The following is a 25,583-nucleotide window of genomic DNA, read 5'->3' on the forward strand; positions in this document are numbered from 1 at the left end:
ACTTCAGAATTGAGCTATACGTGGCGCCGACTCTTAGCTCAATTACTTTAGATTCATAGAGATATTATCTTATCGTTAACTGTATTACTGTGCCAACACAGTATATTGCTGCCAAACAGACCTATCAGATCTGCTGAGGTACGTGTCCCTGTAGCATGAAGCTACATTTCTGAGAAAGTGTATGCTAGGCTGAGGCTTCCATGGGTGGGCAATTCATTCTCCAAAGGGGCCACATGAGACACTAGGACTGTTGTGGAGGGCTGCACCAATACGCTGAACTTAGTTCTGCTCATTATTGCTTAGGCTATGCTGTAGTGTATAGAGTTAAGATGAAGCTTTCTATTTCTACGCAGTGTTACTGAGCCATGACTTCATGTTGTAGCTATGAACTGTCACCAGGGGACAGTATCAGACAATATTTCCAGCCACCTGTTTCTGTTTTTATTGGCTCTAGCTTAGCTCTTGCCCCAGAGAAAACAGAAGTCGTAGCATATGTAATACTCTGATAAATATCAGTGGTATTTATTTTGTTTTCATGAGAATAAGTTAAAGAGAAAATAATTGTTCATGGTGAGGTTAAGAGTGGTATAAATATGTGATATAAATGTTTGTATTAAAATGCATAAATCGTGTGTGAAAAAATCAGTTATGTTAAAAAAAACATAATTTCATGGAATGTGAATGTCTGTTAAAAGAGAGGAGGTGTAACTTGTCTTATATGCTACGTCACGAGAGGTCATGACTTGCAGATGACTTCCGGGGGAAAGAGACTCGGGAGGAAGAGAGGAGAAAAAGGAGGATTACTAAAATGGCATAGACGAAGCACGGACTTCGGGACTGCTTATGTCACCAAAGTTGTTCGGCAACAACATATCACCCGTCTGCGGACTTCCCGGTAATCATTCGGAGCGTTTGAGCCGGGCTTCCCGTATCTTTTGTGCTTGGCTAAGCACGAGGCACGTTTGGCTACGTTGGCTAGCTGGAGCTAGGCTAACGCCACGGTCCTGGCTAACGGAGATTCCGCCGGAGCGAAGAGACGGAGGTTGAGAGTTGTCTCGGGAGAGAGTCGCTAACCGTGGATGATTTGCTGCTATCTAAGGAACCGGAGATTCGTTGCTCGCTGCCGCGAGTGGAGACGGTTGCTACCACAACGAGCGAGTTATTCATCGGAGGAGGTGGAGACATCACGGATACTCGGAGGTATTGTTGTTATTATTAAGAGCTCCAACTAAAGCGCGCCAACAACAAAAATAAACTAAGAGTGCACTCTGGGGAAAGAATAACATTGGACAGGTTAAGGGAAAAAATACTAAAATCTATCCCCCGGGGGTTTATTGTATGTTTTGTATATGTGTTTTTTTCATGAAGAAAAAAAGGGTTGGATGTGAATTTCCTGCAATTGTTTAATACATTTTCTAACCCTGAGATCCTGTGTTGGGTTTATTGCATGATGTCTTATCATTTGAGTATTCACATGTATTAGCCTTAATCGGTTAAGTGTATTTCCTTAGCCTCCGCTTGTCTGTGTAGACACGAGAATCATATGAACCTTAGACTGATATTTATTTTTCGAGATGTATCTTTTATCACAGAATGTTTAAGTAGAGTCAAGACTGCACCCGAGGGCATAAGGGGGGAGTCTTGTCACACGAGCCGGTGGTAAAAGTGTTACATTTTTGGGGGCTCGTCCGGGATCGCCGCCTGCTACAAACATACTGGGATCTACTGCAGAGTCTATGTTGAGATTGCTGAAGGCTGCAGAAGGGCCGCCGATATCTGACAGGGCTCTTCTGGCGGGGGCAGGAGGGACCACTGGTCTGGGAAAGTCATACTCGTAAACATCCTCCACACTGGCCTCCTCCTTTTTGTCCTGCGGAACAGCTGAATGCTGAGGATGGTAGCTCAGAGTTCTGCGTCGTCTCCGACGAGCCGGCCTGGGCCTGGATGTTACACATGGATTCGTAATCCTGGGGGTCCTCAGAGTCTCTGTCCCCGACCTCACTGCCGGAAGGTCTGAGCATGTTTGTTGATCTGCCGGTATTTCTAACAACCCAAGATCTATATTTTTCCCTTAAATTCAGCGCCATATAGCCCTGTTGTGGTGGGGCCTTCGTTGCAGGGCGTGGCACCATGTAGTTTGCTGCCCAGGCTGGCTGGTCCAGGGTGGAGGGGAGGGGTCTCCTTTCGAGTCTGGATTCCTGGCCGACCAGGGAGGGGCGCTCCGGTGGGGGAGGAGGGGGAGGCTCTCTCAGTGCTGGAGGCAGAGGTAGAGGCTTGTCCCTGTGAGTGGCTACCATTTTGACTGTGGCTCCCTGACTCAGTGCACTATGGGAGGTGGAGGACCTCTGCTGTAAGAGGTCCAGTCGCAGAGGCACCGGAGGCAGCTGAGACACTGGAGACGGAGGGCGCTCCACTTTGGTGCAGGCCAGCCTGATCATGATAAGTTGCTGGTCTTCCAGCCGATCATCCTTTTCCTCTTCCTTGCCTGCGGCTTCTGCTCTGCTCGACCCCTGGAAACCAGCAAAGGAAGCCCCAGTGGCCTTCGGGTGAAAGGGGTCCACTACAATAGGCTCTGTGCCTTTAATCTCACATCGGCTAAACGGGCAGCCCTGACCCTCCGATTCCTGAGTAACTTTGATGTGGTCCTGTGGAGACGGTTCACACAACCCTGTAAGGTCTGGGTTCCGTACACGGCCATCTGGGAAAAGATAGAATCCCTCTCTGTATCCATCAATGAGTGCTTGGAAGAGTGGTTTGTTATGCGGGATGGTCTGCAGGATGTTCCCATCATCTGTCACATAGCCAATTACCCACTGGCCCAGCCGAGTGCAGCTCAGCCTGAAGATATAGCTGCCAGGTATGCGGATGAACCTGTGCAGTCGAGCCTTCATCTCATCATAGGTTAAGAAGGCTATATAACCAGGGTGTGTAACAGCCAGGCTGTTCCAGTTCCTTAGAAGAGATGACCATGGCTGAAAGAGCCTTGTAAAGATGTCAAACTCGAAGACGGAGATGTAGTCGTTACAGGTGAGGTCGATAGTGGATTTGAGCGCCATGGCCTCCAGACCTGAGCTAATAGGGTGAAACTCATGAAGAGCCTGCCGAAATGTCCTCCATGGCACTATGGTCTTGTCCCCGAATGACCTTCTCCAGAATTCAGCAGCATCAGCTTTGGTAATCCTGAAGTTGTCGCCCTGAAATAGGCCATTGGGGAAGATGGCTTTTAACTCCGCTAGCATGTGACTGAAGATCAGAGATAGCTTGGTAAGGTTTTGCCTGGGCTGGGAGTTCTCCTCGTACATCCTCTTCTTGGCCTCCTTAAAAAGACTCATGGTCTGCTTCGTCTTGTTCGTCAAGTTGTCGATGACCACGCGGAAATACTCGTTCTCGCCGAGGATCTCTATTTTGCCCTCATACCTGGACAGAATGGTGCGTAAATGCTGGTAGGTATTCGGCAAAAGATCCGGGATGTAGGGCAGATTGCTCTTCAACGCCACCTTGGGGTTCTCGCACAGATGCACCACCTTATCCATGAGTTTCCAGCATTTTTCCACCATTTTCTTGTCAACCACTGCGGGCTGGTGAGGCTGGAGAGCTTGCTGGTGAGGCTGAAAGGCGTCCTTCATCAAGCCGATGAGACCGGCGCCCCTTCTCGGATTTCCGGCCATTAATTCGGTTGGTGACAGGGGGTTAGCCCGGGGCTCTTCTGGGGGTGGGTGGCTGACAACCTGACAAAACTGACATTTATCCAGTGACAGCTTCAGTCCTTCGTCCTTTAGACGGTCAAGCACCTTCAGCAACCGGATCTCATGCTCCTCAAGCGTGGCTCCAAACACAATGAGATCGTCGAGATAGACCAACACCTCAAGCAAGTTCATGTCTCCAACAGTTTGTTCCATTACCCGCTGAAATGTGTAGCGGGAGCCCCTGTCACTCCCTGTGGCATTCTTTCAAATTGGAAGAATCCAGCCGGGCAAATGAAAGCTGTCTTTTCCTTGTCGGAGTCTGCCATGGGCACTTGATAGTATCCACTCCGAAGGTCAAGCACACTGAACCACTTGCTTCCACTGAGACATGCCAAAGCATCTTCAATTCTTGGCACCGTGTATTGGTCGGGAGTGGTGCGGCGGTTTAGGGTCCGAAAATCCACACACATCCTTATTTTCCCATTCTTCTTTCTCACGACCACAATGGGTGAGGCATAAGGACTGCGTGACTCTGTAATAACACCAGCAGTTTTTAGCTGCGCTAGATGCTGTCTCAATGCCTCTACGTCAGCAGGTGGCAACCGACGAGACCTCTCCCGAAATGGTTTGTCCTCTGTGGTTTTAATAGTGTGCTGGGTGCTCTTACTGCATCCGACATCAAACTCATGCAGAGAGAAAACTTCACTCGTTATGCTCAAGCTTTTCCAACAAAAGACCAGAGAGCCTCTACGGTTGCAAAGGTGTTGCTGGAGAAGTATTTCGTTCATTACGGACTGCCACGGAGGATGCACAGTGATCAGGGCAGAGATTTTGAAAGTCGTCTTGTTCATGAAGTGTTGAGTTCGCTTGGAGTTGAAAAGTCAAGAACGACGCCCTATCATCCTCAAGGAGACCCTCAACCCGAGAGATTTAATAGGACGTTGTTGGACATGTTGGGGACCCTGGAACCGAACAGAAAGAAAAAATGGAGTCAGCACGTCGTTCATTTGGTTCATGCTTATAATTGCACTCCAAATGAAGCTACAGGTTTCTCTCCTTATTTCCTTATGTTTGGGCGTGAAGCTAGGTTACCTGTGGATTTGTGTTTCGAGACTTCTAGTGATGGCACACCACAGAAAACTTACCTCAAGTACGTTTCTGACCTGAGGAAGGAGTTGAAGGCTGCCTATGAACTAGCAGAGTCCGTCGCGGCCAAACAGAATGAGAACAATAAGCAGCGGTATGACAAAAGAATCAGGTTCGCACAGTTGTTACCTGGAGACAGTCTTGTTACGAAACCTCGGGTCACAGGGGAAGCATAAACTGGCCGATCGCTGGGCGTCAAAACCATATGTTGTGGAAAGCAAGATGCCGAACCTACCAGTGTTCCGGTTGAAACCTGAAGATGGTGATGGACCAATCAAGATCCTCCATCGAAATCACTTACTGCCTCTTGGGGAGAGGATATGTCTAGACTCTGCATCCCATACGGATCTCACCCCTACAAGGAGAGTCTTGCGATGGAGGAAACAGAAAGAATGCACAGACAAGCCTGGAAAGGAAAAGACACTATCGCAGAGAACGGCAGATAAAGACTCTGAAAGGGAAGGAGTCACACCCAGTGATAAAGATGAGAAAGAGTACACTGACTCCGAAGATGAGGATTTTGGCCTTTGGTGTGATCTGACTGTTGAACCTCTCAGGTGCAACATGGATAGTGATACTCTGGAACCATTCAGTCTGGATTTGGGTATTTCCTTAAGCGACATAGCTGAACAACCAAAAACAGTTGGGCTGGGAGTAACACAGGAATGTGTAGAGGAACCTGAGACGGACAGTGTAAATGAATCTGAGTCTGTTGAGATCACCGAAGCCGAATCACCTGATACTTGCGAGAATCCTGAGGAGGCAGGGAAAGAGAAAACACTGAATGCAGACCTTATTTCGCAAGAAGAAGATACTGGATTTAACTCTGAGACTAATCCTGACTTTGACATTAAGACCAGACCTCAGAGGTTAAAGAGGGCTCCTTTGAGGTTAACTTATAATGAACCAGGTCATCCCAGTGTGGTAGCCGCCACTACAGTGAAATATGTCTCTTGTTTTTATAAGTGGATAGGTACATCCATCTTTGCTTAGTTGTGTGTTTTACTCACCTGTTGTGCCATAATGGTTTATGTTTTCAAGGTACAAAGTCATGAGGGCATGCTTTTCTTTGGTGGGGGGAGAGTGTAATACTCTGATAAATATCAGTGGTATTTATTTTGTTTTCATGAGAATAAGTTAAAGAGAAAATAATTGTTCATGGTGAGGTTAAGAGTGGTATAAATATGTGATATAAATGTTTGTATTAAAATGCATAAATCGTGTGTGAAAAAATCAGTTATGTTAAAAAAACATAATTTCATGGAATGTGAATGTCTGTTAAAAGAGAGGAGGTGTAACTTGTCTTATATGCTACGTCACGAGAGGTCATGACTTGCAGATGACTTCCGGGGGAAAGAGACTCGGGAGGAAGAGAGGAGAAAAAGGAGGATTACTAAAATGGCATAGACGAAGCACGGACTTCGGGACTGCTTATGTCACCAAAGTTGTTCGGCAACAACATATCACCCGTCTGCGGACTTCCCGGTAATCATTCGGAGCGTTTGAGCCGGGCTTCCCGTATCTTTTGTGCTTGGCTAAGCACGAGGCACGTTTGGCTACGTTGGCTAGCTGGAGCTAGGCTAACGCCACGGTCCTGGCTAACGGAGATTCCGCCGGAGCGAAGAGACGGAGGTTGAGAGTTGTCTCGGGAGAGAGTCGCTAACCGTGGATGATTTGCTGCTATCTAAGGAACCGGAGATTCGTTGCTCGCTGCCGCGAGTGGAGACGGTTGCTACCACAACGAGCGAGTTATTCATCGGAGGAGGTGGAGACATCACGGATACTCGGAGGTGTTGTTATTATTAAGAGCTCCAACTAAAGCGCGCCAACAACAAAAATAAACTAAGAGTGCACTCTGGGGAAAGAATAACATTGGACAGGTTAAGGGAAAAAATACTAAAATCTATCCCCCGGGGGTTTATTGTATGTTTTGTATATGTGTTTTTTTCATGAAGAAAAAAAGGGTTGGATGTGAATTTCCTGCAATTGTTTAATGCATTTTCTAACCCTGAGATCCTGTGTTGGGTTTATTGCATGGTGTCTTATCATTTGAGTATTCACATGTATTAGCCTTAATCGGTTAAGTGTATTTCCTTAGCCTCCGCTTGTCTGTGTAGACACGAGAATCATATGAACCTTAGACTGATATTTATTTTTCGAGATGTATCTTTTATCACAGAATGTTTAAGTAGAGTCAAGACTGCACCCGAGGGCATAAGGGGGGAGTCTTGTCACACGAGCCGGTGGTAAAAGTGTTACACATACAAAGAACTTTATGAAAGAGTGAAGCTTGCAGTAAACTTTAAAATACTTGACTATATTTTTACATACAAAAAACTTACAGTGTTCACACGTGATGTATGCCGTACCCCTCTGGATACACAGTATGTCCATCCATTCTCTTCCACTTCTCCAATTCAGGGTAGTTGGGGGGCTGGAGCCTATACTGGCTGTCGGAGAGAAAGAGGCAGGATACACCCAGTCTGTCGCAGGGCTAACACATAGAAACAGACCACACAGCATATGTCTGTACTATATTCAAACTTGTTTCATATTTCTGCAAGTAAGATTGGAGTCACTGTAGCCGCAGCTGTTGTTATGCTACCTACCGGTAACCATGTGAAACTCACAAACAGTACTCCTTCCAACAGAACGTGTTTGGTTTTTATTGGTGAACGGCTGTGGAATCAAAGCACTTTGAAATCGGATGATGGTTTTTTAATACACCCTGTACAATCAGACAGTCACTTTATTGTACTGACATATGTGCACAATGTACTGAGGTTCACAGTTGTTTCAGGACGTGTAAAGTTGTGAAACCTCATGTGTAATGTGCAAAAGAATAATCTGACCAGGAAGTTGTTCTTTTAAATCTCATTTTGGGGGCAGAATCACCAAATATTTAACCTCCGGACAAAAAATAAAGCTCTCAGACACCTGGAGTTGATCCAAGATGGTTGCCAAGTTGTGAAACTTGCTTCTCTGGGGGAACCCCAAGCATCATTTTGAGTGGGTGCAATCAGCTCAGGTGGCTAAGGTAGGTAACCCAGAATACAGACTGATCTAAAAGCAGTAAGAACAAAGACTCCAGCAGGAGGAAACACAGTCAAAAATACAAGGCAAGACTGAAACAAATGTAACTAAAAGATGCCATAACCATCTGAATATGTGAAACATATAGGAGAACAGCGAGGGATATTTTAAGAAAAGGTAAGCGTTTCTTAAAATACAAAGTCCAACAGGTGAAATCTAAAACCCACAAACAAGAGACTTAGACATGCAGGAGTAACACAAGACTATATACACAAACAGGACTGATTAGACAACAGGACACGGGAGGAATCACCTGACAGCAGACGATAACAGTCAAGGAAACATAGGAAGAAAGAGACCGGAAGTAAAACTAACCTTCAACATAAAACAGGAAATAACCAAAACATAATAAAAGACATAAAAAGTTACAGACAAAAGAACACAAAGGGACTAAAACCAGACGGAGGGAGGCACTGGAGAGCCGACCTCTACTACTACTACTCTATTATATTATTATACTACTATAATAATGTAATATAATATTATACTACTATTATATTATTAATACTACTACTACTACTAATAATAATAATAATAATAATAATAATAATAATAATAATAATAATAATAAAGACATTAACCCAAAATTATAATACTAAAACTCATCATCAGGGTAATAAGATCAAACCAGAACCAACACTCAGAAATGAACGAAAAACCTCAAATTAAGCCTCATAAACTGAGGAGACTAAGTATCCAAGCTACACAGTATCAGTAATGAAACATCGAGTTGCTCTTCATCACATAAATATAACTAAAATCAAATCTTTTTTTCTGTAGGATTGTGCAAAAGAGTCCAAACTTTGTCTCGATTTTCAAAAGAACGGGCAGACCTTCACTAAAGCTGTCTGACATGATGTGTATTTCTTGCTGTCAGCTCCACTGAAGTGACCGGTGATTAAGCGCAGGCCTACGTGGGAACTTGCCTCTACAGATCACATCTGGCATTCGTCTGTCAGCCTTTACTTCTGTTTGTTTTACAGTCCGGTTCACATTTATGTCTTTATAAAGGCCACTCGCCTGTGTTTGACGTTTAAATCACGAAATGCAGCGTGAACTTTTTCCACCCCATTAAACCTGATCCTGCTAATACCCCCCCCCCCCCCACCACCACCACCACCACCTTCCTCCCCTCCTCCGCCTCCCCCTCACCACCGCTGCTGCTGCGCTCCTCATACTTTCCAAATAAAACGGATCCAGCTGTGTCCAGCTGTGTGCCCTGCGTGCGTCACACCCGTGTGCTGCTCGGTAGACAGACTAGGTGGAAGAGAAGGAAAGATGTCCGGCATCGCGCAGCTGTCGGTGTTCCGGGGTTTGTGCTTTCTGTGGGCAGCCGTCGGCACGGCGAGGAGCGGGACCTTGTTCCCGCGGGAGAGCCTGGAGCGGGGGCCGGTCAGCTTGACCGATATGTTCCGAGAGGTAGAGGAGTTGATGGAGGACACTCAGCACATACTGGAGGAGGCAGTGGACCAGGTTGGCGTCATATTTTATCCATTCATATAAAGCCAGTGCTGACTGGCAGAGAAATCCAATGTGTCCATATTAAAGTAAATACGCGACAGTTTTATTAGAAAGCAGGGGGATAAAAAAGTGTTTCAAATTATTTTAATGCTCAGTTACTTTTAGCAGACACATAGTTTCCGTGTCTGCTTTAAATCTGACCCACGCCGTGCTGAGTACCACCGTCACTCATCATGATAGTATTTGCTTAAAATAGAGATTTCCCGGCCAGACACTCAGTTCAATAAAAGAAAAGGCAATACGGAAGAGCTCCTGCAAGAACTTCATACAAACAGCTTTTTCTAGACAGCCTTCAGTACCTTGTGTTTGTTATTTTCCTTCCCAAGAATTGAATTTCAGCAGGTCCGATACATTTCCTGATGTCAGTGAGCGTCTGGTTTTAATCATTTCTGGGCTACTGGGAGGTTTCCCTGTTGCATCAAGCAGAGAATGCAAACTATCCATTTTTATAGCCCCCTTAAGGATCCATATTTTCCAAAATATGAACAACAGATGTACAGTATAACATATGCTGCTCTTTATTTAAGATTTACCCTAATTTTCCTTCCAACAGATCACTACAGAGAGTGCAAAATCCTCTTCAGGCTCACTGGAGCTGGGTCCTAACTACCACAATGAGACTACGATGGTGATAAAGAACGGAGACAAAGCAGTTAAGGTGCTAGACAGAACTGACAAGGTAGGGATTCACTCATTACCGTGTAACTTTCGCACACAAGCCATTCACTTCAGTCTACAGTGTCTGAGTGGGTTTAGGATTAATTGGTAAGAAAAGAAAAGTTGTTTTTCTTCCCCAGGTCTGATACAGTATTTCACCCCCTTACTGTTTTTATAGGACACTAACAACAACACTGGGGAGACTCATTTGTCCCATGTTCATATGGAGATCTCCAGCCAGTGGAACAACATGAATCATGTGAGTCTTTTACCTCTTGTCCTTGATCCAGACCTAAACCAAGTTTTAAACAAGGTTTTGTCTTTTTCTTCTGTGTCCACATTTTCCCGATGCTGCCATGAAGCTGCTATTTTTATGTGTCAATGGAAAATTGTATTTAGTAGTCAGTATAATCTTTTAGTGATATAAGTTTGCTTATGGTGAGTCAGTATTTTGTACTGAGATTAATAGTTTAACATTTTGGCTTGTATCAAGTTGGGATTCTGGAAATATTTTGGAGAAACACAAAATCCAACTCACTTAGTTTCAGACCTCTTTTCAAAGCGATGGAAAGTTTACAGGCTGCCTTTTGGAAACAGATAAAAGCTCAAGCCTCTTTTTTATTACATTCCAATGAGAATCTGTCAGTATTATTTTAAATATTTATCAGCTTTTAGAGTGCTTGATTTCAGATGCATTTTCCTTCAGTTTGGGAAATATTCCACATTTGTAAGACGAGACAGAGAGAAAGAGAGGTTTTTGAAACCATGGGACCATTGTATTAATACGTTTTTTCAAAAAAAAGAATGATCTCATCCAGCAAAGAAACCTACCATATACTTTTCATAGTTTTCACCAAGAGGAGGCCAGTTTGGATTGAGGTTGCTGCTGCTGCTTGCTCTTTACTTTACGGTGGTGGTTTTGATCTTTTTCTTTCCTGGCAGCTGTACAGATGGTGGTTATGTTAATAGAGGAAAAAATGCCAAGGAAGCAAGGAAGATTGTAAGCCAAAAAACTGTACTTTTGTAAAGAAACTACTAAAACAAACAAGCAAACAAATTAAACAACTAATGCCATATGTATTTAACCTTATTTGTTAAGTCACAGTAGAGTAGAGTCAGTTAATCGCATGGCACTGTTGCTGCTTCAGAAAAAAAAATTAGTCAGCGCATGGGGAGTTGAAGAAAAGCACATGTAAGCTAAAATGTGGAAACATTTGGTTAAAATGTGGAAGCTTTTTGGATGAGTAGAGGCAGTCTGCGATTAATGTGATTTAAGTGAATAGAGGGTCTAGATAATTTCCTACAGCACTGCTGTCCATAACAATTGTCAGTCAAATGCCTTATTGTTGCTACAAAGCGTTGCAGACAACTGTGGCTACTACATTTCAGCTGTTGCGTTAAATGTCCCGTATTTTGCTCCTTTGTGGTTTCATAACTCTGGTCTGTGCTCTTTTTACCCTGATTCTGCATACCTCCATTTCTGCTGCTGAATTTTCTGATGGGTTACCTAGCCCAGCTAAGACACTGCATTGGCATGAGTTCTCTACCTAACTCGTTAAGTAGCAGTGCAGCATTCTTAGAAAATGTCAGTTGCCAATAAAACTGCAAGGCATGCGCTCCCTCTTTGTTCACTCTTTGCTTGTGAGTGTGCTGAAAGAGCTACTAGGCAGAAACCGTGCCTTTGTGTCAACTTGTAAGATAGATAAGTAATGAGAAGACAAATTGTATTAAGCTGTGTGAGAGAATAACTGAGCTTCTGCCAGGAGCACTTCAGACAAACCTAGGATTGTTTCTCCATTTTCAGACATTTATATTTGGTGGCATTTCTGGGACCTCCCCGCCATTTGAAAATCATACGTAGAAAGCCTAAGAGGAGGGGGAACAGCAGCAAGATCCTCCTACTGTTATGATTTAACCGAAGCAGGACGGGACACAAGAAAAGCAGTTGACAAGGTTTATTCACCAATTCATAATGTGAAGTGGAATTTTCAGAGGCAAAGCCAGAGAGGAGAGACATTGTAGGAGAGTGGTGAAAACAAACAAGCAGACTAGAGAGCAAAACAATAAAATACTGTGTGGAATTCCTGGCACACAAGGAGGAAATCTGGAGCACAGCACAATTCTAAGGTGTTAACTTGAAAACACAAAAAAATTAACACTAAAGAGTATGAATTATATTATAAACAATCTGTAGAGTGTAGGCGGAAGAGCTGGCGCCATGGTGGATGGGACAAGTGCACAATCCAGGGAACCAGTGATAACAGTTGTGTAGCCATGGCTCTGGGAAACACACAAATGTACACAAATGCAGGGAGAGAAAGGTCAACACTGCAGGCAAGCAAGGATTGCCCACAGAACAAAGCAGACAACCGACAAATAGCGCAAACAGGTTGAACAATATGGGGTGGTGGTGGGTGACAAAGCAGCTTGCAGCAAAATAGCACGCTCCTATAAGACTTGCTAATAGGATGAGCAGAATAGAATCTGCTAAGCCGCCAGCTGATGAGAGCTGGCATCTGAAATCTGCTGAACTTGACTCCCCGACCTGCAAAAAATAACAGTTGATTTCCAAGCTTTGCAACTTTGTCATGTTACATTTCCTCAGAAAAATATAAAGAAGAAACCCCCAAAAAAGGATCATAGAGGAACTTTAAGTCATCCATTCCTCACAAATAAAACCAGGACTCTGTAATGTGTGATTAATATCTAACCTTTTAGCTTCATTTGACCTGTTTTCCTGTATTGATGAGGTAGAAACGCAGACAGTAATAACGCTTTTGGGCAAGAAAACTGAAATCTAAATTTACAGTGGGAAAGGAGGTCTGGTTTAAAGATGTTCTTTGTTTGCTTCCTGTGTTAAACTTTCACAGGCCACACTTTCAAAGATAAATCAGAGAAAGCCACCCATGTGGCTGGGATGGTTTTTGGCATGCACTGTTTCCTCTCACCACTGGAAACAAGTCAAACTAAATCTCAAATATCTCATTAGCATAAAGACTTGTTGACTTCCTCTGCTGGAAAATCCACCCTTAAAAGCGCATTTTTCAGCATGCACAATATTTGTCGCTTTGTTGCATGGTGTACATGGTGTTCCTGCAACAAACTCACAGTTAGCATCATTTAACAACAAGTTTATAATATTTCCAGCTTGGTCTTAAAAGCCCAGATTGTTTCAGGCATTAAAAAAAATTGTGTTTTCTTTTAAGCACCGTTTCTTTCTGTGAGTCATCCTAGAAAGGGCACATATTTGAAGATAATTTCTTTACCTTCAACATGCTGGAGTGCAAATCAAGTGTAGAGGACAGAAGGAGGGGATACTCTAGAGACCCAGCCCTTCTGTTGCATTCGGATGCCACTGATGTTATCCTTAATGCAGTTTGCATGGAGATGGACCCAGCAGATACCGGGAAGTCATTATGTGGGGGTGCAGTGGAATAACGTACGACTGTTATTGTGATACAGGCAAATAGCACTCAGCTACACTGAATTCTGTTTGGCTGAGTGCTTCTTGATAATGATATCCATTGTGAGATGAGATTATTTTCAAGATGCATGTATTTCTTATCTAAAACTATATAAATACTTCTGTTAGGTTCTTCATCACTTCATATATTTGTAATTCATTTTTCTCATCCCACAGGAATGCATGGTGGACGAGGACTGTGGCAACCTGAAATACTGCCTGTATGAGATTGAGAACTCCAAATGCCTCCCCTGTATCCCAACAGACATGGTGGGGAGACAGTTAGTGTTGTCTTTTGTGGTTGCGATGAGCTACTATAATCAGTGTCTTTGCTTCAAGTACAGCATCACTAGTCACGATGAACCCACAGACGATTCACACTTCCCCTCTAATCGTTGTATTGCCTTTCAGCTTTCGAGGGAACAACCTTCCAGCTACAGTACAGTGTGACTGGCTGCATGTAAAAGTAATCACCATAACTTAACCTGGTGGTTTCTGGACTGTCAGTCCCATCGGTCTGAAAGCTCAGCTTTAGCCTCCATGTTGTTTTTGTTGAGCTACAAAGGAATTTGGGCAAAAAGAGTGGAGTACAAGTTTATCAGTTATGCTTGAAAGTTTGAGTAATGGATGCATCCATAAATGGTTTGGATGATAAGTGCTAACAGACTAATAAAATACTGGAATTTCACTCACTGATAGGAGCTCTGCCGTTGAGAGGTTCAGTTCAGTCACTCAGATTAGCAGTGCTTGGCTAAAACCTGTCAGTCACAGAGACAACATGGCTAACTTTGTCTCAACATAATACATACAGGGGAAAAAATTAAAATTGAAAAATCACAAACAAACAGTTGTTATCTAGGAGAAACGTCCACAGAAGCTAATTCTGTTCTAAGCTGTAAACATCCTTTATAATGCTGATAAGTTGGACAGCATTGTTACTGTGTTACTGTGCCTCCCTTGTGTCCATTGTGCTACGTATTGATAATCCTTGACTCTACGTTTGTGTATTTCCTGTTTTACTTTGACAGTCTGTGTCCTGTGTCAGTGTATTCTGTTTTCCTTCCTCCCTGTCTGGTCTTGTCTGATTAGTCACAGCTGTGTTCCTCACCTGTTTGCCATTTCCTCCTTTCCCTCTGTGTGTATATATGTTTCCCGCTGTTCCTCATTGGATCATCTGCTTGTTCTTCATGTTCTTTTGTTTAGCTTCTCCCAGTTTAGGTTTTGTTAGTGTTTTCAGTTCCCCTTCCGTTAAATGCTTTACAGTGTTTTTTACAGCCACCAATGAAAGGCTCACTTTCAGTTTAAACCTCCACCTGTTTCTCTACTTGTCTGCACTTGTGTCTGCACCTCTCATCTCCACACAGTCTGCCCTTGCAAACCATGACAATATGGGGACTTATATATTTGAAGCCTCACGTGGCCAATAGAGGAACTGCAATTTCTGCAGTTTTTTTTATTAGAAATATACAGCATAGAAAATATTGGACATAGTTTTAATGTTATGTGCAGTAGACAAAAAGTAGCACTGAACTTGAGTTTAAAGATAATTTGTGTTGAATGTTTGTTTTGAATAAAACATTTTCTATTGTAAAGTGGCAGAAACAAGTATTTAGCTCGTTTACATAATACAATCCATAATCTTGGTTAATTAATGGTACCAACGTTTCTGAAATAAATGATGTATACTACAATATGTGCAATATTTGCTCCTAAATAGCAGATTAGAAGCGGAATGTAGCATAACATAGAAATACCACCCCATGCCCCCCTCGCCACACACCCCTGGACTTGAAAATGTTCAAAAGTAACATAAGTGACATAAAAATGCATCAAGCAAAAAAAAAAAAGTGCCCTTTATGCCGTGATGTAATGCTATCTACATGAATCCAAAAGGATGCACTTGACATACTTTTTTTTAACATATCTGATTGCGTGTCCTCACATAGCCCTGCATCAAGGATGAGGAGTGCTGCTCTGATCAGATGTGTGTTTGGGGCCAGTGCACAGTGAACGCCACCAGTGGAACAGAGGGAACCATCTGTCAGAGTCAGAGTGACTGCAGGCCACACCTCTGCTGTGCTTTCCAACCAGGTAAGTTTCATCTGGGTTGGAACACCAGAGAGACTACCTTAAAGTGCCTAATTGGATCTGTTTGCTATTTTCAAGCAATCTGTAATATGTTATTATCTCAACCTGTAACCAGTTCTAAATGCTTGGTGACAGAATTTAGGAATCAAACATAGTCCAAGACTAACAAAGTCAGAACGGGGATAGTCTAAGTGAGACATTGTGATTTGGACTGACCAGTCAATGACTTAGAAGATTCAATAAAGGCAATTTTAAACTTCATGTATTTTTTTCACTGCTGCTTCCATCAGAGCTTTTGTTTCCAGTATGTAACCCCAAACCGGGCAAGGGGGAGTCCTGTCTAAGCCACCCCAACCTGCTGATGGATATGCTAGCCTGGGACCAGGAGGGTCCCCGTGACCACTGCCCCTGTGCCGATGACCTTCAGTGCCAGCCTCATGGGTGAGACCAAACACAGCAGCACACGTTTACAGTGAAAAAAGAGCAAGTGTAATTTTTTTTTTTGCTTGAAATTCACATTTTTCTCTTTTCTTGCAGCCGTGGGTCTGTGTGTGGATAACAGTACTAGAGATTTACAGTGCAGCAGAGTTAGATTAAATGACCTTAACGATCCAAAGACGGACGCCTCTGCTGATCAACAGCTGCTGAAAGTACAGGCTGTTGCTTCAGGACTGAACTTGCACTCACTGTATTATTTATGCCTTACTGCCAGTGTATATTATATATATATTAAAAACAACAACAACAACAATAAATGACTTGTTTTCAGCTTTGAGAACCAAGGAAAGCACGTTCTGTTATTTACTGGTGATCTTATTTTTGGTTTGTCAGCAGTGAACACTAGAGGGCGAACTTTTACACATTTAAAAACTTGGTGGGTATCTCTTTTTGTAATGACCTTTCATTGACATTACTGGAAACTATTAAATGTCAAGAAAATGTGTGAAGGAGAATTAATAAGGAGGAGAATCAGTGAATCAGACTGCATGTGCACTCGGCTCCTTAACCTTGTGATATCTGCTGGACTACAAAATGCACATCATACTTCAGCCTGACTTTCTGACTCATATTATTTCATGCAGGTCACATAAAAAAAGAACCAGAGGTGAAAAATATCACTTACAAATTCAAAAAGTTGGATCCATCTATCCACTTATCCTTTTCAGGGTCCTGGGGGGCGCTGGAGCCTATCCCAGCTGTCTTAGGGCGAGAGGCAGGGTACACCCTGGTCAGGTCACCAGTCTGTCGCAGGCGACCAATCATACTCCCATTCACTCCTGCATTCAATCCTATGGGCAATTTTATGTTTTCCAGTTAACCTGTCCCCACTAACTGCATGTCTTTGGACTGTGGGAGGAAGCCGGGGGAGAGCCACGCAAACAAATAAAATAGATCCTGGTTTGTTTGTTTTTTCGTTTGTTTTTGTGTTTTTTGCTGGGAAGGGGATCCAGTATAACTCCTTTCTGTGACTGAAGAAAAATTTCTTCCACTCATCTCTTATCGAGTTCAGGCTGGAGGCTGTCTCATATTACCCAAAGTAAAAAATTAAAAATGATGACTATCCTAAATGCTGGCAAAACAAACAAATGTGCATAAAAATGCAAATTAAACTATAGTTAACTTTAAACAGTTATATAGCTCATAATCTGGATATAAATCTATGTTCTTCATGCAACACAATACCTGGATATGAAGCAGATGTTATTACAGCCGCATAATCAACAGGCTGTTGATCAGGTTATGACATAAAATATTAAATGTAATTTTAATCAACATTTACATGATTTGTCAGTCCTTTTGATAGTTTGTTTTCATTAAAGGGCTGATGGTGTGTTGCTATAAATTATGGATTTAGAAAATTCCAACTGTTGCAATGAATTTGTATGAACAAGATATAATAGTGTAATAAATTGTCAATGTGACAAGATATAATACAGCAGAGGGGGCAAAAGCGCAGACATTTGTCACGTACATAGCAGAAAAGATGTGTTAAAAATACTCTGGCAAAACTGGGAGTACTAATTCAACTTCTTCAAGGGAAAAAGTGTATTTTAAATTAATAAAACATTCAACTTAAACATCTGTTATATAAAACTCGACCAAAGAAAATAAAGGGAATTTAAAAAGATATATCTATATTTTCTGTTGCCTACATTGTAGAGCGGTGACTCTGCATGCACACCTAAAAACATAGGTTGTAACGGTGCAACATGGGCAAAACACTTACAAAGAAAGATGTCACGCTTTCCATTTATGAGTGTCTGAGCACTTCATCTGTAAGTAGAGCAATATCACCACCTGCTGGTGCTCACAGTCAGACACACACTTTTCCTCTGACCTCATTACAGAAACACTAGAACAGCGATCCCCAACCTTTTTTCCGCCACGGACCTGTTTATGTCCGACAGTTTTTTCACTGACCGGCATTTAAGGTGTCGCGGATAAATATAACAAAATAAAACCGGTACCAAAACCAAAGAATGTTTATTCATATCACACGGGAAAATCATAAATTTCACACCCGAGCTTAAGTTATCGCAGGCCGGAGTTCTGGGAATCCATCCTACCTGGAAAAACATTCTACCCAATGTTTCTGCGCAGACGCGGCGCATGCGCACAACACCAACGCCAAATAACAGCGGTACCAAACGACTCACGGACCGTTTTTTGTTTTTTTTAATCTTCGTCCTGTATTTAATAAATTCAAAATGAAGTAAAATCGCTAAATAAGGCAATATTTTAATTAGGAAAAAAGTGCATTTATGTCAGTCATCCGGAAATATAGTCTTTTAATTCACCCGTTTCCTTACATTATATTGTTAAACTGTTTTAAAATCCAATGACTTGAATCCCAAAAGACTTACTGGTGAAAACTTCTTTGATTGCCCATGCCAAATCATAATATTACAAAAAGGGAAAAATAACACTGTTTGTTATTTAAGGATCACCAAGATTACAAACGTGCTAAAAAATAAAGCTAAGCAGTGCTACATGATCAAAAATACAACTACAAATCTAATCGTGAAGAAGAGAAGCGTTGATTAATAAAAAAAATTTTTTTAAAAAGTCATTTTGACTCAAACCTGAGCCCACCTCTGTTTGCAGCTATTTATCTTTAGCTCATGTTGATTTTAGTCTAAACTCTAGCTCATATGTACAACAGTTACATTTACATCTGCAACACAAGAATTTCACTTCTACTTGAGCATTGCTTTTTTAAATCCAGAAGAATATTGAAATCATCCTCCAGAATTTTTAAATATAGTTAGTAGTGTCAGACCAGTTTTGATGTTTTGGTCTCCCTGTTTTTCGTTGATTTTTTTTTTTCCATCAGGATTTGGCAGTCACTGAACCAAGCAGAGGAGATAGCACAAACTGCATGGCAGCAGAAGCAGTAGCTGCATAGCTGGCCCCTGGTTTGTTCCCTGTTTTGGCTGTTAAAAAAAGAAAATGAAGATATCCAGTAATATCTGAAAATAGCCTTGTTTATTCCTTTAAAAAAAAAAAAAACAAGTTAGAATGTGTCACAGCTTTTCACCTTAAATTGATTTCATACCACTGTCAGTACTATATATCACTTTAATTTCCCCTTTAAGTTTATATCCTGTTTCTAATGTTTGTAGTGTGGAAGCCTCTGTCATCTGCTGTTGATGAACTGTATGAAGGTGTTTGACGGATCGGATGGCATAAACAGGCATTTGAGATCATGTCTGAGGGGTCTCCGGGAGTGGAAGAATTCATGAAAGTTAATGTTTCTCATTCCATTCAAACTGTTTTTGGTAGAAAATATAAACATAGTTTTGCAACAGTAATTTATTACTAACATGCATTATTGTCTAAATTGGTGCATGTGTCTGCTGTCACTAATACCCCAGAGCATACAGTTCATTCTATACAGGAAAAATAAGTAGACAATAAATAAATCATCCATGCCATCAACACACAGCAGTGTAAGAGTGTAATTACTGACTCCTTCTTCACAGTCAAGACAACCCGTTGTTAGACTGGCTGTCTCCATCAGTCTATATGTCTGTGTCTCTGTAGTTTACCTCTGCAGGCTGTTTCTCCAGCCTTTCTGATTCTCACTTTTCCAAGTATTTTTGATGTATTTATTAATTATGCTATGATTCTTTTAGTGCAGTTCTGTTATGAAGTCAAAAGGTAATGTTTTAAAACTGAGGTGACGAGCAAGAGGCAGATCTGACTGAGAAACTCAATTACAAGTATACTGCACACTCAAAGGTTACCAGCATGGGAATTATACAGTAAAGCCCTCTTCATTTAAAAAATGAACATCTTAAATTTAAATTTAACTTAACACTAGTGATTGAGCTTATGACGTCATCAGGAAAGTGTTTCAGCTTCTATACAGCTTTCTTTTTGTAACTCCACAAGTCGCCCTCTGCTGGCCATAAAAAAGAAAGCAAGTATAATAGACTGCATTCTTTCTCGGAGCCTCGGTGTCCTTTTGGTGTATCACCTCCTCCCTCTTGGCACACAGCTTCTTCTTCTTCTTCTTGGTTGGCAACCAATGTTAAGGCGCATTACCGCCCCCTGGCTCACAGCTCAGTGCACATTTAGATGAGAAAATATATATTTGACACATTTAAGGAAAATACTAATGAAATAAAATAAAAATGTTCCCTTTAGATTTTTTTTGCTCTATAAAATAGTTGTTTTCTTTTACAATCATTCATCTTAGCAGTAGGATTTACATTAAAAGAGAAACAAATTAAGTTTGAGTGAAAATATACATTTTTGCACTCTCTGGTCAACTGACTCATTGACTCAAATGACTCAAGGAAATCCGATTCACTTTGGTGAGTGACTCATTAAAACGCGATTCAGTAAAAAGAATCGAATTTACCATCACTAGCACATAAATAAGTTACATAATATTCAGTACTTACTTTTAAAAGTTTACTCTTTGGCCTCTCCGATTCAGCCGTTTTTTTCGGCAAAATTATCCACACCCACCGCAGCGCTATGAAGTCTGGGATATGTTGGGCCATGAAGTCTACACCGCCACATCCTTAAAATTCAGGGAAATGAAGGATACATTTGAGGGCTGCATTTCGAGCAGCCTTCGTCGCGTCGCAGTGACGTAATCGGCCTTAAAATGCGGCCTTTAAGGCTGCAGACCCTGAATTGGGATACAACCTGTGTTTCCTGCACCCTCTGTACTACTTGAACGTCATCTTCAAGAATGTCTCAATTCCAGAAAATAGTTACTCCATATTAAATTAACTACTTCTGAAAGGTGGGTTGTATAGTGTATATAGTATATTATATAAATGGGTCCAGCTCTTTTTTTTTTTTTTACCTTCATAACTTTTGAAGTACAGGAGACACCCACCTGAAAAAAGCCACAATCTTCTTTTGCACAATTAGTTTCATTATCATAGTTTCAAGTGTTACGAAATCAGTTTTACCCCGGTTCTTTTTATTCCTCAGGCATCCAGAGACGGCACCGGAACTCAGTAATTATTTCACAAAACCTTTATTCATCTTTATTCATCTTCATTTAAGCATGCATCTTCTAGAAGGGAAGACGTGCAAGGCCGGTGTCCCTCTGCAAATCTTCCACCTCTTTGTTAGTTACAGCCAGCTTTATAGAAGTGACCCCATCATAAAACCCCCATGATGTGCTGCAAACTCTGTGTGTCTGTGTGTATGCACGAGCACGTGAGTGCCTGTGTGTGCGCGTACCCGTGTGTATGTGTGTGCACGTGAGTGAGTGTGCATGTGGGTGTGGGTGCGTAACAGTTAAAGCACTGTGTGTGTGTGTGTGTGTGTGTGTGTGTGTGTGTGTGTGTGTGTGTGTGTGTGTGTGTGTGTGTGTGTGTGTGTGTGTGACTTCCTGCCGGTCAAAAGTAATCTCCTCACCCAAGCTACACCAGGTTCCTTTAGACAACAAACAAAACAAGTTAACATATTACAAACACTGAGACCCCCACTCTGCCTCCACTGGGCCATTGGCCTCTTGTTGTTTTACATTTACAGATAAGCATGTGGAGAGTCTCCTGCAAACCTACTTCTAAGTTATAACAATTATGCATTTTTATTAAAGGTACAAGCATCAGCATCAGCAACCCCCAACTGTAGCTTCCTGTCTCCTTTTATGACACCAGACCCCCAGTGTCCATAAATTCCTTTCTCTCTAAACAATTTCACACACTCTCAGGCCTACAGCTAAGCCAAACTAAAACACAGACCAATCCTTCCTTATTCCTGTGATCTAAACAAATTTAACACATCATATTATAATAATTATTTTCTTGTACTCACACAAGTAACAATACTGCACCAACTTAATGTCTGTGATTTAGAGTAAGAGAACAATCAGTGGTATACTGAGTCCCATGTCATTCCCCAATTCGTTACTGGACCAAATGCACTTTAGGAATTGAAATGTCCTTCAAAATGTGTAATGAAATGTGTTTTCGGATTACGGTGAGAAGAACGGAGGAGAGAGGAGGCAGAAATGAGAGAAATAGGAAAATCCCTTAGGTTAAGTAATTCCTTTTGTTCTGTTCCCCTCTTTTGGTGTCTCTTGCTCACCTTTTTACATCTGCATTTTGGTGTGGTGTCTGGACTCCAGGATCTACAAACTTTGTTTCAATAAAATTTATTTCAGGCTGTTAAGAAAGACCAAACATAACAAAACAGAATCAAATAATTGAAATGAAGCTTCGTGATAAACAAACAAGAAAAATTGAGTCATAAATTTACATTTGTGGTTGTGGAACTTGAGAAGGACTTGATATGTCACATCAAGTTAAGCCACCGTCTTAAGAAAATATTTCTGTAGTAAATGAAAATTTCAGAGAAAAAAAATTAATAAAAAGTACATTAATGTTTTTTCTAAAATGATGAAAAATTATTCAATTAAATGGGATTTTTTTCTGAACACTAGTTACGGAGCAGAATAACCTCCAGGACAACCTGTGAAATGAGAAGAGAGGTTAGGTTCGTCACGAAGTGGGAGGGCGCAGTGGACGGATTGGACTCGGGCCTACGGCTCACACACGGCTAGCGTCTGCGTTCCCTTCATCTCCGACCGTCATTGGCTAATGAGCACGTCGGTCATTGTTTCCCAGCCTGAACTCGCGTCTGATTGGCTGACAGGACACCTACGACGGTAGGGCAAACGCTATTGGTTGAAAAACTAGGTTAGTGGTCCGACAGGCATGACGGTGAAGAGAAACTGGGTCACCGATTGAAAATCGTTTATGTCACACTTCTGTGTGTTGCTATTACATATTACCAGCGGCGTTCAATGGATGGATTAGTCCCCCTGGATCTTTTGTAAGTATAACACAAGAACGAGGATATGTTTGTTGACGCCGCGTCTGTGTGACTTTGCTGGGCTTCGGTCTGTGATGGATATCGTCGATGTTTTCCCAGCGCTGTGGTCATGTCAGTGTGGTTTTCTAGAGCAGGAGGAGGGACTTTAGCTTTGCTGGCCAAGTCTTGACAGTCAGTAGCTAGCAGTGAGCTGTATGCTAATGTTAGCAGACGGGGGAGAAATGCCGTTATGGTCAAAAAGTGCGGAAAACGCCTTTAGTTTGGCGGGGTTGGTTTAAGTGGTGCCAGGAATCGCCGGGACTTAGAGGAAGCTCGGGCGTGGGTAAGTGCCGGTCAGTGGCTTTCAGTTTATTAACTGAACGTGACCCAAGTGAGTAAAGCTCCAGTGCTAGCGCATTAGCTGTGTAAAACGGGCCTTGGTGGGTATACTCAGCAGCATCTATCCTGCTCCGGTAACTTCAAAGCCTCCATTGCTTGTCTCTTTAAAAGGCCTCAACGGTACTGTGCTATTCTTCTATTTATTTGGAGACCTGTGCTTGTCTTAAGTATCGCGACGGTGTATGCACTTGCTGTGGAAATGTGGCCACCGCTAGGTGTCTCTGCTGTGGTTGATCAAAGACTATTTGATTGGGTTGTGGTTATACTGTGCATGTAATTAGTGTATTATTGAAGCAGGAGGATATGGGGTGTGATAGATAATATAAAATCCGAAACAAAACCTAACCAAACCGCTCGAAAGCTGAGTGAGTGACGATTTTAGTTGTTTGTTGTTACACATCTTGGGCATCATAAAGGGTGGACGTGGCTTAAAAGTGAAACAAGTGCAGAAGGCCTAATACCCAGGGATGTCAGCTGGCAAGGCTAATGAGCACCAGAGGGCGATACCTGTGGTTGTAGAAAAGCCTTCCTGTCCTGTATAAGTCTATGGGAAAACAGCCCTCTGCCCTGGCATCAATAAACACTTTCCTTATGTGTTTATGGGCACAGCAACTAATTTCAGGTCACATTGAGTAAGACGTCAAATACATTTTCTAATGTACTGTCATTATTAGAGACAGACAGGAGGATTAGGTGTTAGCCAATGAGCATGCAGGTCTCCTTGCATGTCATACCTGGTTTCAGGCGGGTCCTGCTGAGGACCAGCTGGTTTTGACTGGGAGGATATGAAATGGTCTTGAGCAGGATAGGAAACAGTTGGTTGTCACTGTTGATTCATCATCTGAGTCACTCTCACCACACTGAAGCCTTTTTTTAGTACACAGGGTTTATGGATCTATTTGGGGATACATCATATTAAACCTTTGGACGTTGTGTTAAAGGCAGTTTGCTGTTAATCTTTTTTTTTTTGTTGGATTACTGTCTCGTGTGTTAGTTTGACAGGTGCACCTTGTGTTTTTGTAGTTTCTCATGCCTGCCTTGAGTAGATTATCCATTAACTGTTTCACCACATGAAAGGCACTTGCTGTGAACTTCAGACTGTGTCTTTGTTTTTGTTTCTAGCCAGGTAGCAACCTATATCAGATCTTATCAGTACGGATCTATGTAGCCACAAAGACATTTTTACAGCAGACATTTGTTGTGATGACTCAGAAGGGTTGCAGTTAACCATCCTGTTGATCATGAAGGCCAGATGACAAACTTCTGGTTTCTATGAGGAAACTGTATGATATAAAACGTTATAGAGAAAAAGATCCTTGTCATGACTATGTGGATGCTAATTTAGATTAACTAGAGATCATTCTAAGTAATTATGTGAGAGAGACTGTCACACTAAAAGTTTCTTGTATTAAAATGTATGTGGAAAATTCTTCAATGCCTAATATTGTGGTAGAAGTATAACGTTAGTGGGGGAAAAGCTTTTTAAAACCTTATTTTAGGGCAACCTTAGTAAACTTATTAAACATATTTTTTTTTAATGAGATTTAAGTTGTGATCCTACACATGTAGCTGTTATTTCCTGTTAACCATTGTAATGAATATTCATTTGGATAATTCTTCAACATAAGAGCCCACAAGTGCTCAAGGAAAGTTCCAATTGGTGAGGCTTGCTTAAATGAGATTACGGGACACAGTTTATTTAGAGGTGAATGTATGAGAGCTACTGAAAATGTCCTTCTTAAGGGGTGAATAGCATTGTCAGTAATGAATAATAATAAATAAAGGACATGGCATGGAGGTGTAGTTTGTAGCGCTGATGCCTCACAACAAAGTTTGGATCTTCTGATCTGCTGAGGTCTTTCTTTGTGGAGTTTACACATTCTTTATGTGCCTACATGGGCTTCTTCTGGGTACTCCCACTTCTTCCCAAAGTCCAAAGATATGCATGTTGAGTTTACTTGTGACTGCAGGTGAGAGATTGTGTGGTTGTCTATCTCTGTGTCGGCCCTGTGATGGTCTGGCAATCTGTCCAGTGTGTGTACCTGGCCTCTGATCTTATGATAGCTCCACCGCATTTCCCTAAGTAGGATAAGCAGTTAAGAAAATGGATGGATGTAACCAAGGCACCCTGCCAAGTTTAATAAAGATGCCTCCTGTCTAATTCCCAATAGGAGATGTTGGCCACAGTGACTGGCCATATGCTTTGGCCGGACAAACCTAACGAGCCATGCCATTGACTAAAC

The 25,583-nt window shown here is 42.0% G+C and overlaps 2 protein-coding genes and 1 pseudogene across 4 annotated transcripts in view; 2 read left to right on the forward strand and 1 right to left on the reverse strand.

The window, feature by feature from the left end:
* Positions 1 to 1,547: 1,547 nt before the first annotated feature.
* LOC146666707 (E3 ubiquitin-protein ligase CBL pseudogene) lies at positions 1,548 to 4,743 on the reverse strand (annotated as a pseudogene).
* A 1,886-nt stretch (positions 4,744 to 6,629) lies between these two features.
* dkk3b (dickkopf WNT signaling pathway inhibitor 3b) lies at positions 6,630 to 17,529 on the forward strand. The gene is made up of 7 exons (XM_085414842.1): positions 6,630 to 9,398; positions 10,000 to 10,125; positions 10,282 to 10,362; positions 13,744 to 13,836; positions 15,513 to 15,657; positions 15,945 to 16,095; positions 16,192 to 17,529. The coding sequence occupies exons 1-7, from the start codon at positions 9,204 to 9,206 to the stop codon at positions 16,211 to 16,213; spliced, it is 813 nt and encodes a 270-aa protein (XP_085270968.1). The 5' UTR covers positions 6,630 to 9,203; the 3' UTR covers positions 16,214 to 17,529.
* Positions 17,530 to 22,806: 5,277 nt separating this feature from the next.
* LOC146666709 (basic helix-loop-helix ARNT-like protein 1) overlaps positions 22,807 to 25,583 on the forward strand; it is a 32,312-nt gene continuing 29,535 nt past the window's right edge. For 2 of the 3 annotated variants that reach the window (XM_085414835.1, XM_085414837.1), the window contains exon 1: positions 22,807 to 22,962. The gene's annotated coding sequence lies outside the window, so the exon portion shown is untranslated. Of the gene's footprint in view, positions 22,963 to 23,130; positions 23,285 to 25,583 lie in introns of those variants that run through there. The other variant, XM_085414836.1, reaches the window with a different exon arrangement.

Source organism: Rhamphochromis longiceps, linkage group LG7, assembly GCF_057381845.1.
Source record: "Rhamphochromis longiceps isolate RC_006_pf linkage group LG7, R_longiceps_female_GT1.1, whole genome shotgun sequence".
Classification (NCBI taxonomy): domain Eukaryota; kingdom Metazoa; phylum Chordata; class Actinopteri; order Cichliformes; family Cichlidae; genus Rhamphochromis; species Rhamphochromis longiceps.

Coding starts and splice junctions, on each gene's coding strand:
- dkk3b (XM_085414842.1), top strand. CDS start 9,204: ATGTCCGGCATCGCGCAGCTGTCGGTGTTCCGGGGTTTGTGCTTTCTG. Junction 10,126..10,281: donor TGCTAGACAGAACTGACAAG/GTAGGGATTCAC, acceptor CTGTTTTTATAG/GACACTAACAACAACACTGG. Junction 13,837..15,512: donor CCTGTATCCCAACAGACATG/GTGGGGAGACAG, acceptor GTCCTCACATAG/CCCTGCATCAAGGATGAGGA.